The sequence below is a fragment of the Vicugna pacos genome, chromosome 1 (genome assembly GCF_048564905.1).
Source record: "Vicugna pacos chromosome 1, VicPac4, whole genome shotgun sequence".
NCBI classification, from domain to species: domain Eukaryota; kingdom Metazoa; phylum Chordata; class Mammalia; order Artiodactyla; family Camelidae; genus Vicugna; species Vicugna pacos.
Window position 1 is genome coordinate 108184499 of NC_132987.1, and position 18968 is coordinate 108203466.

At 38.3% G+C, this 18968-nt stretch overlaps 1 protein-coding gene across 6 annotated transcripts in view; it reads right to left on the reverse strand.

The window, feature by feature from the left end:
- Positions 1–18968, reverse strand: part of APP (amyloid beta precursor protein) — a 257769-nt gene that overhangs the window by 56445 nt on the left and 182356 nt on the right. For all 6 annotated transcript variants that reach the window (XM_015248674.3, XM_006215213.4, XM_015248673.3 and 3 more), the window contains 2 exons: positions 3386–3514; positions 2413–2512 (listed from right to left, as the gene is read on the reverse strand). In XM_015248674.3, coding sequence (XP_015104160.1) covers positions 2413–2512; positions 3386–3514 — 229 coding nt within the window. The remainder of the gene's footprint in view (positions 1–2412; positions 2513–3385; positions 3515–18968) is intronic.

Here is an 18968-nt window from a genome sequence, read left to right on the forward strand (position 1 = left end):
GCATTAAACATATCCTGGTTGCCTGCATTTATAAGCACAAACTTTCATATAAAAAACATGCATCTGTAGGTTCTTTTGGATCTTCTCCTTTTACCAGCAGCTCTGAATTTTAGTACCCTTCTTATTGACACTGAACTAACTCCAACTCTAAAGTCTGATTACAAACAGAATAGGCAGATGTGCAAATCAGACTGATGACAAAGCATTTCATCAGAAACCATTAAATGTACCAGATACACACTGGAAGAAATCCGTGAAGAGCCTCTTTAGAAAGGAAGCTAAGAAAACAACAACTTCTATTATGGAAAATTTCAAGTGTATGAAAAAGTAAAGAGGATTGAGAAAGAATATGGAAAGTAATATATGTATGTATATGTAGGACTGAAATATTATGTTGTACACCAGAAATTGACACAGCATTGTAAACTGATTATACTTCAATTTAAAAAATTAATAAATAAATGAAGCTTATAAAAAAGTAGAAGATACCACAGAGAACTTCCACTCAGCTTAAACAAAAATGAATATATGTATGTATATGCATGACTGGGACACTACTGTACACCAGAAACTGACACATTGTAACTGACTGTACTTCAATTAAAAAAAAAAACAAGAAGCAAAAAAAAACCCCAGCACTCAGCTTAAACAATTAGCACCCATGGCCAATCTTGTTTCATCCAGATTCCTACTTTAAAAGTAAATTATTTTTAAATGTTCCTTCAAATGAAGAACTATGTAAGACAACTAAACTCAGCCCAGAAAAGCCGTTCTCCCTAGGGGGCGCTCTTCTCTTGCTTTGATGTTAGGGTCCCAAATGCTCCACAGACCTATTTAATTGAAGTTCATTTATGCAAGCTTCTCTTCCCCCAGGAAACAGCCATTTAAAAAGGGAGGCAAAAAAATAAAAATTGTAAAAATTATCTTTCAGGATTTGGTGTTCAGCATATTTAGAATGACAACCTATTTTTTAAAGTAACATGCTCTTAATTCGACTGAATAGTTTTTCTAAAGAAAAATCTCTGTGACTCTAATTATCTGAATAGTCTCCCTGTCACTGAGATTTGATGTTTTGTGCGTGGCCCCATTCTGGGGCATTTTGTAACACTCAGGATATCTGAATCACAATCTGTTCTGTGGAACTGTGACTCATTAGCGGCCACTGTTTTCAGCAGTATTTTGTTCAATAAAAAGTTCTGATAATTTAATTAGAGTCGAATGTAATTACTGGGTGAGAGTGAAATATTCTAGTCCTTGGCAATGGCGTGTTCCTCTACGGTCTCGTATTACTGGCAACACCTCAGTTGAAGTTGCTTATGAAAATAAGCTTCTTAAGATGGCTATAGGGCAAAAAACACATTCGGCTAGAAGATGTGAGCTTCAGTTCCTAATAATGTGATGATTTCTTTGATTTTGTCTCTTCTACAACTTACTGGAGAACTTTCTTATACTTATTTAATACACAGTCTTTTAAAGGTTCCTTACAAATATCTATCCGATAAACATCTAACAAGAACATTCATTTCTTATAGAAATGATTCCATACAGAACAGACCATTATCATCTGATAAGTGCCAAATACTTGATAGTAATACAACCAACACTTGCAAGGCATTACTAAGTTTGGAAAAAAAAGAGCAGAATGGTATTGGCATGAAATGTAAAAATCAGGCCAAGTGGTATTTTGGGCACTTCAAAGCGGGAATTCCTACCACAGCACACCCATCTACACCATCCTGGGTGTTCTGATTTCAGATAACCCACGTCTACCTCCAAGCCAGTTAACAAAGGGCAGGACTCATTATGGAGAGTCCTGTGCTCCCCGGGATATGTGTGACATAGGCAAGTTTCTAAGGTTAAGCTTGAGTTTCTTTACCTGAAAAATAGGACTATCATACCAGGACTCATTATGGAGAGTCCTGTGCTCCCCGGGATATGTGTGACATAGGCAAGTTTCTAAGGTTAAGCTTGAGTTTCTTTACCTGAAAAATAGGACTATCATACCACTCATACGCTTGTGATAATAAAGAATTAAGAGATGGAGAAAGAGTTGTTTTTAGTAAACTGTAAAGCACGAAAGCATCATAAGGTGATACTTAGAAGACTGTCTAAATTAGAAGACTGTTGACAAGTATAATCCAGTAACAAGTTGCTCATTATCCCACAAACAGACCAAAAGTCAAGTACATTCTCCCGCCTTTGTAAGTCTGCATAGTTAAGACCTGATGTGATAGTTAAGATGAAAGCTAGTTCTGCCCTCGAGAATTTCACTGTAAAAGGTAATCTACTCTTTCCTTCCACGTATTAGGTAAGAGTGGTGGATCCTGATGCAGAAGAACTCAGTTCCCTGATACCTTCCTCCAGGAGGAAGATATGTTTATATACATAGCATCAAAAGAAGAGCTCACTCACCAACTTCATCTTGAATTTCCTCAGCCACGGCAGGAACATTGTAGAGCAGGGAGAGAGACTGGTTCATGCGCTCATAAATCACACGGAGGTGTGTCATGACCTGCAGCAAAGGATGACAGCTCCAAGTAAACCATCTCTGGAGTAAGAAATAGTTACTTTCCTTACCAAGCACTGCAGACAGATACAAACTTCCCCAATAGAACTGACAAAATGCTTCTGGAACTTTGAACCTGTAAGAGCGTCTTTATTTTTCTGTGTTCTCATTTTTTGTTCTTTAACTTTGGAGCTGCTTTAAACTTCCCATTATATTGTATGCTTGTAAACATACAATATAAAACCAATTGAAAAGGTAATTTTTGTCCAACTCTGATTCCTTATATTGAAATTCCTAAATAATCTCTGATGCCCTAAATATATGTCTTCGCCAATTTTCCAATAGATAGGATCACATCTTACTTAATTTGACTGGATATTTCATGAGAGATATTTGAAAAATTCTTCTGTTTAAGGAAGTGTAAAATTTCAGATTTTCAGAAATAGATCCCAGTTGTCAAGCTTTAAAAATGGGGACGTACAACACTTAGCACTACAAAGCTTCATTTAATCTCACATTACATCCAAACATTACAATCTAAATAGAGCTTATAGGTTGTCCTCAGTTTAGTTTGAACCAGATTTTAGTGGTTTCGGTTTACACAATTTTCGTTTTCTTCATTTTAGTCATCAGAGTGTGAAATGGCTCCTTAAGAATCAGTAGCAGCAGACACTTAAGATTTTTATATTCTTTGTTATTTTCATATCTCAGAGAGTGCCAAACCACACCGTGTCCTAACATTAGCCTTCAGAATTCAGCAGGTACTGAAGAATTCTCCCTTTAGAGGCCCAACACCATAGCTACTCTGGGAATAGCTAAAGATGAAAAGAGCAAGAACACTGGATTGTCCAAGCTGCGTGATGAACTCACTCTGCTTACCTGGGACCGGATCTGGGCAGCTTTCTTGGGATCCACCATGCGAACATGTTCAAAATGCTTTAGGGTGTGCTGCCTGTCTTTCTGTTCAGCACGGACGTATTTCTTTAGCATGTTGAACACGTGACGGGGCTGGAGGGGGAAAAAACATGAAAAATGTACAGGTTTGTCCAAAATATTGTGTCTTCTGTTAGCTTTGGGTCAAAGCTAACAGAAATCCATTCCTGCTAATTCATCGCATGATGTGAAAGAACAACTGGGCCATCTTTTTGCAATGCTCCCTTCCAAACAATTCTCCATCCACTTCTTCCTAGGTAATGCCTTACTCGATTGGCCACTTTTCATCTCTATAAGGGCATTTAGCATTTGACACATATGATGATGACTGTCCTTCTAAACATTTGCTTTTAGAATAGTGTATTCTGCTATAGAAGGAGAGTTGATTTTGAATCTGTCAGATTTAAGTTAGGTCCTTCTCATTTTCCCACCCAAACGAACAGGGGCACGTATGAGACCACATTTCTATCTGCACAGTCTTAATGGTTATCTCACCAGTAATTGCTCCACAAAAAAATCTCACCAGCAGCAACATATAATAACCAAAGTGAGAAAAATAATAGACCATTTAACCACTACTAATTTGCAGGTCAAGGAATGGCTGATAAGCAACAAGAGATATCATTTTCATAGGAGAAAGGCCAATGTGTTATTTATTTTTTTTAGAGTTTAATTAAATTCTTTCTGCGCCATCAGATTAGAATTCTTTCAGCAACAATTAAGTTTCTTCTTAAGTGCTTCTATTTTTTTTTCTAATTCCGTTTCATTTTTATTCATCTTACATGAAAGCATTCATCCTAATAAAAAAAGGACAAAGTCTCCTTTCTCCGTCTTTAACAATTCTATTGCTAAATGCATTCTACTATACAACTCGTGTAAAAAGATTTCCAAAGATACACATTTCTTCTTCGTTAAAACAACAAAAATTACCTATGCAAGTTCATATCAGGAATAGAAATTTGGCCATTTGGGTCTAGCTAGTTATTATCAACTTGAGTCCTGGGTACTCTGAAAACAAGTTGGAAGGTGCTGAATTTATTTGCAGAGAGGGTGTGTGTGTTTTCCAATACTTAAGGGAATGTGCCTCCCCTTCTCTTTTTTGCTTATTGTAGGGGCCACCTCCCTGACCCCCAGGTGGAAGTGGTGTGATTTCTCTGTGCTCCCTTGAAATGCTATCAAATCCTCATTACTGCACTTCACATATTCTATTAAATTGTGTATGTTTCTGACCACCCTCTTCAACTGTGAGAGCCTCAAGGGCCAGATTTGGTTTTTCTTTACCAGAAATCACACAACACACAGTGCCTGACTCTCGAAGGGTGCTCTGTGCTTGCCTCCTTTATGTCTTCCACAGGCCCCCTTCCTATACTTAAGAAAACAAACAAATACATACAATGAAAAGCAAGTAAACCTAAGCTCATCTGTCTTCTTTCTTTCTTTTATCCTAAACGCACGTGCTTCTCCCTAACCCCCAAAAGGGCAGACATCACAGCTTGAAACATAGCTTTCTGCAGCACATCATTACAACTCTTATTTGTACCACGAAATCCTGTTGACCTTGCAAATCAGAGAAAGGTCTTTTAAATCTTGACAGGAGAAAAGTAGTAAGAGAGGTAACAACTGACAAACTCCATCGATTAAATATATAGGTAAAAGATAGTAAGTTTAAACAAATTCATTTGGAAAAGGTAATTTTGGGGTCAGAAATCAAAGGCTTTCGAGATTTGCAAATTTAACTACTATATAAAAAATAGATTAAAAACCCAAATTTCTTCCGTATAGCACAGGGAACTACATTTGGTATCTTGTAATTAATGGAAAAGAATATGACAATCAATACATGTATGTATATGTATGACTGGGACAATCTGCTGTATCCTAGAGATTGACACATTGTAACTGACTATACTTCAATAAAAAAAATAAAGAAAAAAAATCAAAGGCCAAGTGTCATTGAATGTTTTGGGTATTTTATATGCAGGATTACACAATCAGGGGATTACATACCCTCGATGCGTGTGCCTGATTCAACACCAAAGCCTAAAAACCTCCCTCTAATTCTACTGCAATTACACGTCCAAGGTTAGAGACAGAAAGGATTGCAGCTAATTGCATTTATCCAGTGCGATCACCTGTATAGCTGACGGGCTGAATGTGCTTTCTCCATTGCACTATTTCATTTTTTCCCTCTTGAAAAAGCTTTGTTGTTTTGAAGAAAATGGAACTTTTTCTTTAAGAGCTCATATAAGAAAAAAGACTTCAGATGAACATAAGGATTGTTTGTCATCATAATTTTTTTCCTCATTTTTTTCTTTTTTTGTAGCTGGCCACCTATAAATGTTTCTGCAAGGCACATTGTCCTCAGAGGACCGTCACCTCCAAGCATGTGAGCTGTGATATAATGGCTCCAAACTGGCCCAGGAATTGTTAAAGCCAGTCAATTTAAAAACAAACATGAGTCTCAAAATATCGAAGCCTGTTTCCTCATTTGTGCCATTCAGATAACAATCTTTTGCATAGCATACATGGGGATTAGAAATGTGTGTTAGTTACCCAGCATAATGCTGAGCCCATCGCAGCTACTTAGTACACATTTACTTCTTCTACTCAGTCCTTGCCTCCATCCCCTCCTCATTTTTCTGTCCTCTAAACAATAATCATTCAATACTTATTGACTGCTTATATGAATGAGACAGTGTTTCAGGTGCTTTTTTGCATAGTAACCCATCAAATCTTCCTATTAACCCCATGACAGAGGTACAGCTGCTTCCCCCACTTCAGCGGTGAAGCAAACAAGGCACAAAGGAGGTTAAGGGTCACATAGCTTAGTTACAGAGCTGGTCAGGGGGAGAGCAGGAACGAGCAGCCCCACTCCGGCTCCACAGTCCGTTCTCCTGATCACTCTGTGAGCCCGCCTTTCAAGCAAACTCTAAAATGGACCATGCTAAAGACTCGTTCTACGAAGTAACCTATAGAGTCTGAAAACGGAGAGGAACAGTAGAATGGTTAGCAGCGAGAGTCTGTTCCAGAAGTCCTCGCCTGGATTTCTGGTTTTTATAAGCTCAGATAATATTCTTTCGGGACATACTAATATCCGCTCTTTTAATTGTGCTGAAAATCATCCAGATTTAGCTTATTCAATCTCCAAAATACTGTCCTTGGTTTTTGGCATCGTGCGATGCTTTAGCTAATGCCTCAGATGTCGGGAGGAGAAATAGCAAGATAGGCAGGTCCTGGGTCAACCTGCTTGGGATTACTGGAAAAAGATTAAAGGTATTAATAAAAAGTTAGGCTTTTGTGACATTCACGGATTCTCGTTCTAAATCCATCCTTATCTTCTACTAAGATGGATAATTAAATGGTGAATGTGTTCACATGTTTAAAATTGCTTATCTCATTTAATACCAACATTTCTTTATATGCCTCAGAAATATATTCAGAAATATATTCCTAACTCTCCCCCTTCCCCACTCCCAAATCCATAGAGCTTGACAATGAACCAGGTAGCACACTGGCCTTTCACGATGGCCCAGACCTCTCTCTGCAGGGAAACAAAGCTCCTGGAGGAATAATGAGCCCTAACAGCCCAGGCTAAGCGCTGACCTCATCACTGTCCATGTGAACTCAGATACGCAGTGTGTGTGCACCCGTACAAACACTGGCCTTTCCTTCCTAGTGCCGGCCACGGCACTCGTGTCTCAGGACACGAGAATTCAGGAGGACGTTCAGAAAGACATTCTGCCGTCCCTCATTAAATGAATTACAAGGTTCTGTTTGGTTGATTTATTCATATAAACGTATTTCTAAGAATCATGCTTAGAAATGAAAGATACAAAAATCAGATTAGTTTTTATGTTGGAGCAGATATATCATACCAAATAAAATGGCAGTGAGGTCGACACTTCACCAACAAATGCTATTTTAGTTAAGAAAGAAAAACAGATAACATTCCTCTGTACTTTTATATTTTCATTTGCTTTAATTAAAAAAAAAAAGGAGTTCTGCCTTTGGTATATGATTCATACATATTTCATTTGAATACAGAAATAATTGCCTTTATCATTTTTAGCCAGAGCACAGAATTTCCAAGGTTTAAAACTAGTTACTCCTAGAGCTGTCTCCTGGATTGCAGAATAACAAGGAACCTCAACTGTTAAGGGAATTTTATTTCATTATGCGAGGAGAAAGATGAATTTCTTGAAATTTTAATTAAAAACACAGAAACATTCATACAGAAATGATTGAAAAAAATACCTGGTATCTCCATAGAAATATATTCTCTTAAAGTAACTGCTATTTCTATTGTTACAATCCCTACATTTAAGACAGGATTATTCATTTGATTAGAAAAACAAGCTTAAGAATTCAGCGGCTCTTAAGGACATTGACAGTGAGCAGAGATTTTAAGAAGCGTGTTTTTAACCTCTATGCATGTAATTTCAATCATTCTCAAGTCTTTACGTCTTCTGTAACTAGTAATAACATTTTTGTTCTGCCAAATTCCCCCAATTTCACGACATAGATATTCTACGTATTCAGACTGCAGTCTGGTTATATTGTCATTGAGTGGCTAATCTTATTATTAAAATTTATAGCAAAGAACAGAGATAATAAAAGGAAAAGGTCTGCCCCAGGGGGACTAATTATAGCCAATCCTTTTTTATTGTCGTGACTGTCTCTGAAAGAGTGTTTAGCCCATAATTACAAAGTATCTATTTGCATCAGATGTGGCACTTTTCAATTTGTATTAAATTCACTTCACAATCACACTGCATTTAAAACAAGTCATTTCAAAGAGACGTTTCTTAAGGGATTAAGAGCAGACCTACTAAAATGGATTACACTTAACCTGAAAATAGATTTACATTTTGGAACATTAACCGTTTCCCTTTCTTGGAACAAGAGCATAACAGCTCTCTAGCTCTTGGCACAGCTCCTGGCACAATTTGGTTGCTCAAAAGTGTTAATTAAATTAAAGAATAACCTAGAGTTAAATGTAACTGCACGAGGAGTTCCAGGAGCAAAATATAACATTCACGGTATCTGAGCTGAAAACAAGCATCTCTCAAGCAAGAAGAGAGGCATTCCCAGTCTTCGTGGTACCCACTGACCTACCCACCCAGTGTGCTGGGGTCCTTCAGGGAGCTATTTTAAAAGAGAGCTCTTCCCAGAAAACATTTAATAGACTCTACTGCAGGCTCAGACTAGCAATGACAAGGTTCATTCATTCATGACTTGTCTTCCTGTGACTTGGGTTTTGATGTCAGAATGATGAAGGTAATTTTGAAGGAAATTTCCTGGCCTTACTCTATAAAAGGTAATCAAAAAAAAATAAAATTCATGTGCCCACTTCTCAGCTGCACCGTCCTTTTCACTTGGCTCTTTTATGCAATTTCATAAATTTGGTGTCTTTGGATCGACCACACCCATGTAACTGACTGGATGCCAATCATGTCTGAATGGGTAGCTTTCCACTCCACAGGTCATGCAGGAGGTATATTAAAACATGAGTGTTCAGTCCCAGTGTGTCCCCATCCATAGCTTTATGCTTGACATAGAAACCTAGCATCTTGTAACAGACACCTGTGCCTGAAACCATCTCCTAATGAGATGGAATGATCTGTCAAGAGCCTTTAAAAGCCCTATGGCATAATCCTGCCAAGAAGAAAGAAGTAAATGAGTCACTTTAGGGGGAGCACCCTAACCTTTCCAGGTCACAAGGGATTTATTCAGAAAACCTTTTCCTGGAGCAGTAAATTGCAGAGTGGTTTCCAACCCTGTGGCTGGGGAAGTTAATCACCCACCAAGAAAAAGCAATTCTCTTGTTTTCACAAGGAGGTTCAGGGTCCTTATTTTCACAGTTCTCCACCTTGGATTTTGAGAAATCTAGAGCACATCAATTTAAATTGTACAAAAATCTCTGCCTGCAGATTAAAAAAAAAATTTAAAGAGAGTGAAACCTCTTTCTGCTTGAGATGGTCTCGGTTGAGTTGATTTTTCCATAGTGGACCTCCCTCAGCATTTCACATGCACACTCATCTTTGCAAGAAAAATTTGCAACAAACACACAAACCAAACCTCCAACATCTGGGGAAGCTTCCATGGAACCTCTGGATCACCTTTGTGCTGGTCTTTAAGGCTAGGAGTTGAGCTACATTTTTAAAGTCCACTGCAAAATTCACGCATATGCCTTTCTTCGGAAAAGCACATCAATGATTTTTGTAGTTCAATATGAGTATAAGAAGGCAAATGATAAATAATCCTATGCCAAGTTGAACACAGAAGTCTTGAAGAAGCAACAGAGGAAATGGGGGGAGATTTCCATGCCGGCCCCTTTTCAGTGTTTCCCAGGGTTTGGGGATATGGACGCATTAGATGCAGCCCTTCTCAGCATATCCAGATTCCTGTATGGCTCTGACTCTGTGCCGTACATAGTGGCACCCAGACAAAGCCATCTCCCATCCCTTCCGTCCTCCACAAGGAAGTAGATGACCTCCTAACAGGGACATGGCACCAAAGCCTCCACACAGTCTATCCTGACAATCTCTCTCTTTTTTGGGAGAAAGATGTCTTCCTATTTCACAATCTCATCTCAAACTTCAATTAGTCTGTTTGTTTTTCTAATTATGGCTAACAAAAAGCTAGAACAATGTTAATTGTAAAAGAGTAGAACAATTAACCCCCAATTTGCAAGTGGACGAGAAAGAATCCTTCTAATTAAATCACTCGTTCCAAGTTACAAGATGGCAAACCTGCAAATTACAGACAGGTGTTTTCACACTGGTATAAAATAGAGGAAAATCCTTAATGGTTTTAATCCTTTCATTCACAAATGAGGGGCCTCTGGACTTTTTGTTAAATTTGGTAGGTTTCACAGTTTTTTTTCTGAGATATTTTGCCAGTTCCCAGAAACAATTTATTTTGATTACTGTGATATAATAAGAGATACATGTTTTGTCTCTGCCCCGAGATCCTGATACAGAGCTCCTAAAACTTGTAAAATTCGGTGGCAGAAGCATCTGTTGTTGTAATATATGGTCTTAGTCTTTGGTTCCAGACACAAGAGCTTATTGCACCCTTGGAGTGATAAGAATATCTTTTTTAGAATATGAATACAAATACATGTATGTATATGCACGACTGGGACATTGTGCTGTACACCAGAAATTGACATATTGTAACTGACTATACTTCAATTAAAAAAAAGGAAAACATCCTTTTTGTATGCTGAGGAGGTGACTTTGGAGGATGGGAACTGATTGCTACAGGAACCAACTTTGGGATTAGAGGCTTAGAACTTTCAGCCCCATTATCTGACCTCCAGGGAGGGGAGAGGGGCTGGAGACTGAATTTAATCACCAATGGCCAATGATCTAATCATTCATGGCTACCTAATGGAACCTCTATAAAAAAAAAAAACCCCAATCTGGCTTCCATCTGGCTGTTCTCCAGTTTTATCCTTTACAATAAACAGTAAGTAAAGCCTTTGCCCTGTGAGTTGTTCTAGTAAATTATCAAAGCTGAAGAGGGGGTCATGGGAAGTCCTAATTTTATAGCTGTTCCATCAGAAAATATAATTTTTGACTGGCTTCTAAAGTAGGGGGCAGTCTTGTGGGACTGAACCTTTAACTAGTGGTGGTGGGGGGTCTATGCTAACTCTAGGTAGTTAGTGTCAGATTTGTCTCATGTGAGGGAACACCCCACATACATTTGGTGTCGGAGTACTCAGAAGTTCTTCCTTCAGTTACAAAGACCACAGCTATCCATCAGTGAAGACAGCCTACAGAACTCTGGACCTGGCCCAAACCCCAGGATGTATGCTTCTGGACCAGCTTTACCATCTGTTAGACACAAAGCTTGGATCTGCTGACCAGAGAGCAAAGAGGGGCCAGAAATTGTTGGCACTTGTATGTCTTCAATGCTAGTTTAGTCAAGCAGTGAAACATACTGAAGTCCTTAACGATGAACTGGGTTATTAACGCAACCCAGAAGGCAAAGCCCACAGGGATGAGGAAGAAATGGTAAACAAAAGATGTTTTAAAATACCACAGACTATTGGAAAGATTTGTCAAATGGTCTGATCGTCTGACAAATGCCAACGGTGACATACTCTTGACTTAAGAGAGAGTTACAACAATATGCTTCACTTTTGTATATTCATACTTACGTTTTGGCATTTTTGCTTCATGAATTCCCTAAGTGGCTACATCATTTTCAAAGATAGGCACATGTATATTTCTTTTAATTTCACCCACTTCTCACACTCTACCTAATGACAGTGCCTTGACCTACTAGAAACATTAATAGAAGAAAACTCAGGATATAGCTTGTGCCGGGAAGGAATAAATTTTCTTCTACCCTTCAGGGTTCCTCTGACTTGTCTAAGGATTAAATTGACATGAGACAGATTAACAGAAGAAAATCAAAGTTGAATCATATGTATGCATGGGAGAGACCCAGAAAAACTGAATAACTCACCAAAATGGCTGAAACTCTCAACTTAGATACCATCTTCAGCTAAAGACAAAAGAGGATGTTAAGGGGTAGCAGTTTGAGACTTCAAAGGGGAGGAAGGCAGTTGACATGGAAAGAGAAAAGCAAATGCTTGCTCGGCCACACGGACACAATGGGACACAGAGAGGAATTTTAACAGACTTTGCTAGATTCCTCCTTGTCTACATGCCTAGTTCATACTGTAGTTACTATGGTGACAGCTCCCTTCCTGGTACAGGTCCTCTATGTTCTTTTAGGCAGTTATGGGGAAGGCCAAAGGTTCTGTCAGTTAGGTAGTTAGATAAGTGGGGGCACCGGGCAGATAGGTGGAGGAGAGGGAGGATGGTCTGGAATATGGCATTATGCCGGCCTCCAGCATAAAGGCGCTTTACTTCTCAATGAGGGCCAGCAAGAAACTGGTTAGAACCCGACAGGCACGACTGCGCAGTAGCAGAAAGGACTTAACCGGCCACAACCCAGTGCTCATTGTATTATAATTAACACTGTGGTTTAGGCCCCCATGGAGTTTTTCTGTGTACATCATGGGTAAGGACATGCGCAAAAGGGGCCAAACATGACTAAACACTCCAGGGACAAGAGCTGTCAATCAAAAGACCACCTCTCAGTGACGGTGTAAGAGAAAGGGGAGGAAAAAACACTGCTTTTCCCCCTTGGATCAGCCAGCCTCCCGTTCCTGGAAGTGTACTTTTCCTTTTCTAAATAAATCTTTCAAAATCTTCAGCTACACAATGTTGGCACCATCTCCCGACTGTAAACTTACCTTTTGGGTATGATAAGAACTGGGTCTTTACCTTTTGGGTTAACAGTTCTTCCTGAGTCTTTTGGGCCTTAAAAATAATCAGCCTAAATTAATATTTACGCCAAGGAGACATTTTTGGGGTAGCAAATTTTGCTCCCCTACACTTACAAAAATCCAACTATAACCCAGGATCTTTAAACTGATCCATGGATGAACTTCATAAAATGAGTGAATTCCTTGAAGCCCATGTGTGACTTTGCTCACGCATACATGAGAAGACCCCTGTTGCTGCCTGTTCTGTAGGACAGATTTTGTAAGGCCAGACAGTTAAGTAACCACTGGATCATCAAATAAAGTGCTATGCATTTGTCTAAAAAACTAAATATTTATGTCTTCATAATGGGTTCTCATTTTCAAGAATGAATGAAAATAGACATTGACATAAAATATGTATATGCAACTTTCACTAGAATGAAATATGACATGCCAGGGCTGTAGGTCTGACAGCATCGGGTGAAGGGCTATTTAGACTTTGAAGACAGTGCCTAAGTGGGGCTCCGGCGTGGAGGGAATCTGGGTGACGCATATGGTCTCAGAGGCACAGGGAAGCTTTCAAGCTGATGCCTTTCCTATATACTTCTTACTTTTCTTTTCACTTAATTCAATAAAAAACAGAAAATGCTAAATGTCCCTGGTTTCTTACACCCCACTGATCTTTAGTGAGATCTGTCTATCCAGCTTGGTAAAGATTCAAAGCAAGGTAAGGGGTAATACTGAGAGCCTTTTCTGAAATAGCAAGCAAACCACACAGCTTAGTTTGTTCAACAAATGCTGATTCTCCCGTTTGTCTTTCCGCCCACTGTTTGATACTATCTGTCCTTAAAAGCTCTCAGATTAGTGAGTCCTCTCGTGCTCACCAATTTTTACAAAGCTCAACTAAAACTAAATGAATGATGAATGAATGAGTACTAAAAACATAAGGTATAGGATAATTATTTGTATTTCTCAAAGAGGATTTTCAACCTGGCAGTCTTTTAAGTACGTTCCAAAACGGCTTGACAAAATTTTGATTATATTCAAAACTTGACAGTAGACTGTCTTAAACATCTTAGTATTTCTCTCTCTCAGTGCCATCACATATTAAGATGTCAGCAAATAATTTTTATTTTATTTACTATCCATTATATTGAGGTGGAGTTGTAGCATATTTACCTTGGAGATATATGCTATCTAAATATGTTCTACAAATGCTTCTTATTTCTTGCAACCAAAAGTGATTAGCAGAAAATTAAGGGTTGCAGGGAGAAGGGCAGTTAGCAATTACCATATAAAAACAAAAACAGGGTTAGGATCTCAATTTCTTTTACTTTAGAAAACTTATAGTTAACGGTAATATTCAGGTTGGCTACAGACTGATTTAGTTGGCACCTCCTCATGCTATCAATGGTTTGCCTACCACAACACACCAATTAATTGCTGTCTTTTATTTTTCTCCAATGATTACTGCTTCTAATTGAAAATGTATTGCCCTGCTGTTAAAGTTCACCAAATAGCATTGAGCAAAATCTCAAGATAGGGATAAAATCATACTCCTTAATGGCAAGTCTCACAAATGATTCTACTAATGAATTAAATGAAGACATTTTCAGGAATATCAAGAAAATTTAACATTCTGCTGAATGTATCTAATACACTGTTCATGGGAATGTAAATGGGTGCAGCCACTATGGGAAACAGCATGGAGGTTCCTTAAAAAATTAAAAATACAACTAGCATACAACCAGGAATTCCACTCCTGGGTATTTATCTGAAGAAAACAAAGATGCTAACCCAGAAAGATACATGCATTCCAATGTTCAAAGCATTATTTATAATAGTCAAGATATGGAAGCAACCAAAGTGTCAAGTGCAGATAATTGGATAGGGAAGATGTGGTACACACACACACACACACACGCTGGAATATTAGCCATAAAAAGAACGTAGTTTTGTCATTTGTGACAACATGGATGGACCCGGCGGGTATTATGATTAGTGAAATAAATCAGACAAAGACAAACATTGTATATTTTCACTTACTTGGGGAATCCAAAAAACAAAACAAATGAACAAATATAACAAAAAAGAGACAGACTCACAGATACAGAGAACAAACAAATGGTCACTAGCAGAGGAAGGGAAGGGGAGGGAAGGAAGGGAAATCTGTGAGGGGATTAAAAGGCAGAAATTTCCAGTTATAAAACAAACAAGTCACAGGGATGTAATGTACAACATGGGGAATGTCGTCAATAGTATTATAATAACTTTGTATGGTATGCAATCTATAAAATTATTGAATCACTATGTTTTAGACCGGAAACTAATATTAAAGTCAACTAAAAAAAAAAGAAAAAGAAAAGAAATGAGAAAGGAAAGGGTGCGGGTGCTAAAGAAACTGCCTTTTTTTTTTTGGCTCAATTAAATGTTGAGAGTCTGTGTGAAGCATCAGATATAAGCATGAAATTAATTTTGGTATTGATAAGATGGCTGCAATTCAGTAATCAGTATCTACATTCAGTCTGGATAAGATGTCTCCTGAGACACTAGAAAAAAACACAAGACAACACTCCTGGGACACAGACACACAGACAGACAGACAGACAGATATGAACATGTTTCTAAATTCTGACTTCCGCACAGAAAATACTGAAAAGTTGCTGAAGTCAGGATGATAATTAGGATGGTGTCTAATGGAAGAGTATCTGTTAAAAAAAACACCACAAATCTTAGAATCGCAAAGAAAGCTCTGGTTTTTCATCCCTCATCTTTAAAACATTTCAGTTCTTACTAATTGGCTCCTAAGTTTTTCCAGACCTAAGCCTACAATGGAAAGTTTAAACAGAAATTCCTCTGCAGCCTTCAGTTTCTCTGTACAGGATCCCACTTAGGTCTAATTTCTCTTCAGATCACAGAGGACACTGAACAGTCGGGCAATAGCATCATCATGACATCATCATCATTTCTCCATCTATGATGTAGACCCTGCCAGTTACAAGAAGGAAGGCTCAGATATGATTTAACTCATTATTTCATGAAGCTTGAATCTGAGCTCTGTGAAAGCAGGAAGCCAGAGTCCTGTGCTTGATGATAATAATTTAGTTTAAAAGCAATACTTGTATTTGGTAGTTTAAAGGCCTCCAACAGTGAGGAAACTTCAACCATGTGTGCTGCAACTCTGGGGAGGAATTTATCTTTTCTGGGGGGAAAAAAGTACAATTCCTTGATTTTTTTCAAGGAAACTTTTAGAAAAGTGAAAAAATTCAAGAGCTTGTCCTCAGAAGAGTCACTATCTCTCTATAGATTACAGATTAAGAGTTTGTCCTGAGGGCAAAGATACAACTGCCTTAATCAAAACTGCAATGAGGTATTACCTGACACCAGACAGAATGACCATCATTAAAAAGTCCACAAATGGTAAATGCTGGAGAGGTGTGCGGAAAAGGGAACTCTCTTACACTGTTGGTGGGAATGTAGTTTGGTGAAGCCATTATGGAAAACAGTATGGAGAGTCCTCAAAAAAACTAAAAATAGACTTACCATATGATCCAGCAATCCCATTCCTGGGCATATATCTGAAGGGAACTCTAACTCAAAAAGATACATGCACCACAGTGTTCACAGCAGCACTGTTTACAACAGCCAAGACATGGAAGCAACCTAAATGTCCACTGACAGATGACTGTATAAAGAAGTCATGGTATATTTATACAATGGAATACTACTCAGCCATAAAAAGAGTAAAATAATGCCATTTGTAGCAACATGGATGAACCTAGAGATCATTATTTTAACTGAAGTAAGCCAGAAAGAGAAAGAAAAAATACCATATGATACCACTCATATGTGGAATTTAAAAAAAAAAAAAAAAAGGACTCAAATGAACAAAACAGAAACAGACTCACAGACAGAAAACAAACTTATGGTTACTGGGGGGAAAGGGGGTGGGAAGGGATAAATTGGGGTTCAAGATTTGCAAATACTAACTACTATATATAAAATACATAAACAACAAGTTTCTTCTGTATAGCACAGAGAACTATATTCAAATTTATCTTGTAGAAACCTATAATGAAAAAGAATATGAAAACAAGTATGTGTATGTATACGTATGACTGAAACATTATGCTGTACACCAGAAACTGATACAACATTGAAAACTGACTATACTTCAGTTAAAAAGAAAAGAGATACACTTAACTGCCTTATAGTTTTTTTTATTCCTGGGAAGGGTGGCAAGGCAGACATGCACAGTTTTAGCTATAGCAATATTTGAAATATATTTATGTATAGATACATACACACATAAATTCTAAATATGATTCAAACACTGCACTTCCAGGCTGGCCATTCAGTACACCAGTCAGTAGGCAAGTAATTAATCAAAAAGGAAACCTGGAACCAAGAGCACATACAGACATGGACACTCACAAATGAAATTCATGGTAGAGCAAGGAATTCTAGCTGCACAAAAACATCATCACATCATACTTTCATGCTCAGGTTGAAAAAAAAGTGACTGTATGGATTAAACCTAAGCTTCAAAACTTTGTGAAAACAATCCACATTATTTCAGATTCCCGTTGGTGAAGTTTGGGACTCTTTGGTAGAACGTGGTCAGGGTTAAGGGGGTAATTATTCTGAAGGTGATATCAGCTAGAATCTGTGGAAAAAAACACTTGACTAATTCAATTTCTTATATTCAACTAACATTTACTAAATATTTCATATTTTCCAGGCCCTGGGTTGAGAATGAGGGAGATTTCAGAAATATTTATTTATGGCTCCAGTGTAAGACATGACCTTCCTCAGACAGTTACAGGCAAGCTCTAGATTTATGTCTTTCAATAGCAATATATAAAAGCCCTTGAGAAGGGATTTAGAATTTTCGCCCATTTTTCAAAGTGGAGAGCTATGTGCCATGCCAAGCTATATGTTAAAACTCAAACAAAACACTCAAAGACAGTAACTCAACAAAAATGGCAGATCATGCCAAGATTGCAGGTCTGTGACTACCTGGCCCCAGTTTTTATTACATGAGAGAGTTTTATTCATTTCTAGGTAAGAATTCAACAGGAATCCTTGGATAAATCAACAATAATCTGATTTTTTTGACAGTAAAATCATTCTTCTTAATCCAGTTTTTAATTTTTATTTCAAATAAACATACTATCTAACTCTACATGGAGTGATCAACAGACTCAGGGCAAGCACGATTGTGACTGATCTGAAATTACCCCTTGGTGACACGTGAAGCTTTGGCAGACATTCTTCTTGTCACTGTCTTTCCCGTGATGGCTGATGGGACTGAACTGAAAGATCCGGAATGTGCATTTGTTAAAGACTCCAATTAGTCCTCATCTTATTTTTAGCTCCATCAATGACCAGTTTGGCAAGGATCTGACTTCAGAGATTGGACTTTCAGCCGAACACTTCACTAAATGACAGCTGTTAAGATTCTCAACGCCCACCACCCTGCCACGTTCTGGGCAAATGATGCTGACGGCCCCGCCCCCCAAATCACATCCTCTAGAAAAAGAGAGTAAGCAGGGAACTCATTCTCCAAAGAGACATAAACAGAATTTTACCGAGCAGTGCTGGGACAGAGATTTTTTTCTGAATAGAAAATCAAAATGCTAATATGAACATTCTTTTTCAAAAGCTTTTTGTTCAGAGAGGAAGCCTGGTCTGGTAAGACGGCACTGCAGTGGTCAACTGTGACTCACGGCTCCACCCTGCCCATTACGAGTGGTGTCACCCTGGACCAGCCACTCAATTGCAGTGATGTCATGAGAAGAACAGGCCCAGCACTATTCCGCTGTCTGGAAGAGTACCAGAAGCTTTTTTATGGTTCCTCAGAGCTTTATTCACTGAACCTTAGTATAGAAAGAAAAATCAGAGTGATGAGGAGAGTCAGTGCATGTGGGTGACTTTTTGATTTAGTTATATCATGTACACACAGATGCCACTATTAGCCAATGTCGAACAGTGGGAACCAGATTTACTTTGCTGCCAGCAAGAACCAAAAAGTGGACAACATATATAGAACTGTATATATATATATATACACACATATATTTCTGCAAGATGTTAGACATCAGGCGAAGGACAGAGACCACTGAGACATATGCAGTGAGCTCTATGATTGGCCAAGCTTACTGTCTTGAATCTCCAGGCTGTGGCTCCAGGCGTGGGAACCCAGGCAGAGAGAGCCTGGTAGATTCCAGAGAGCTGAAGATA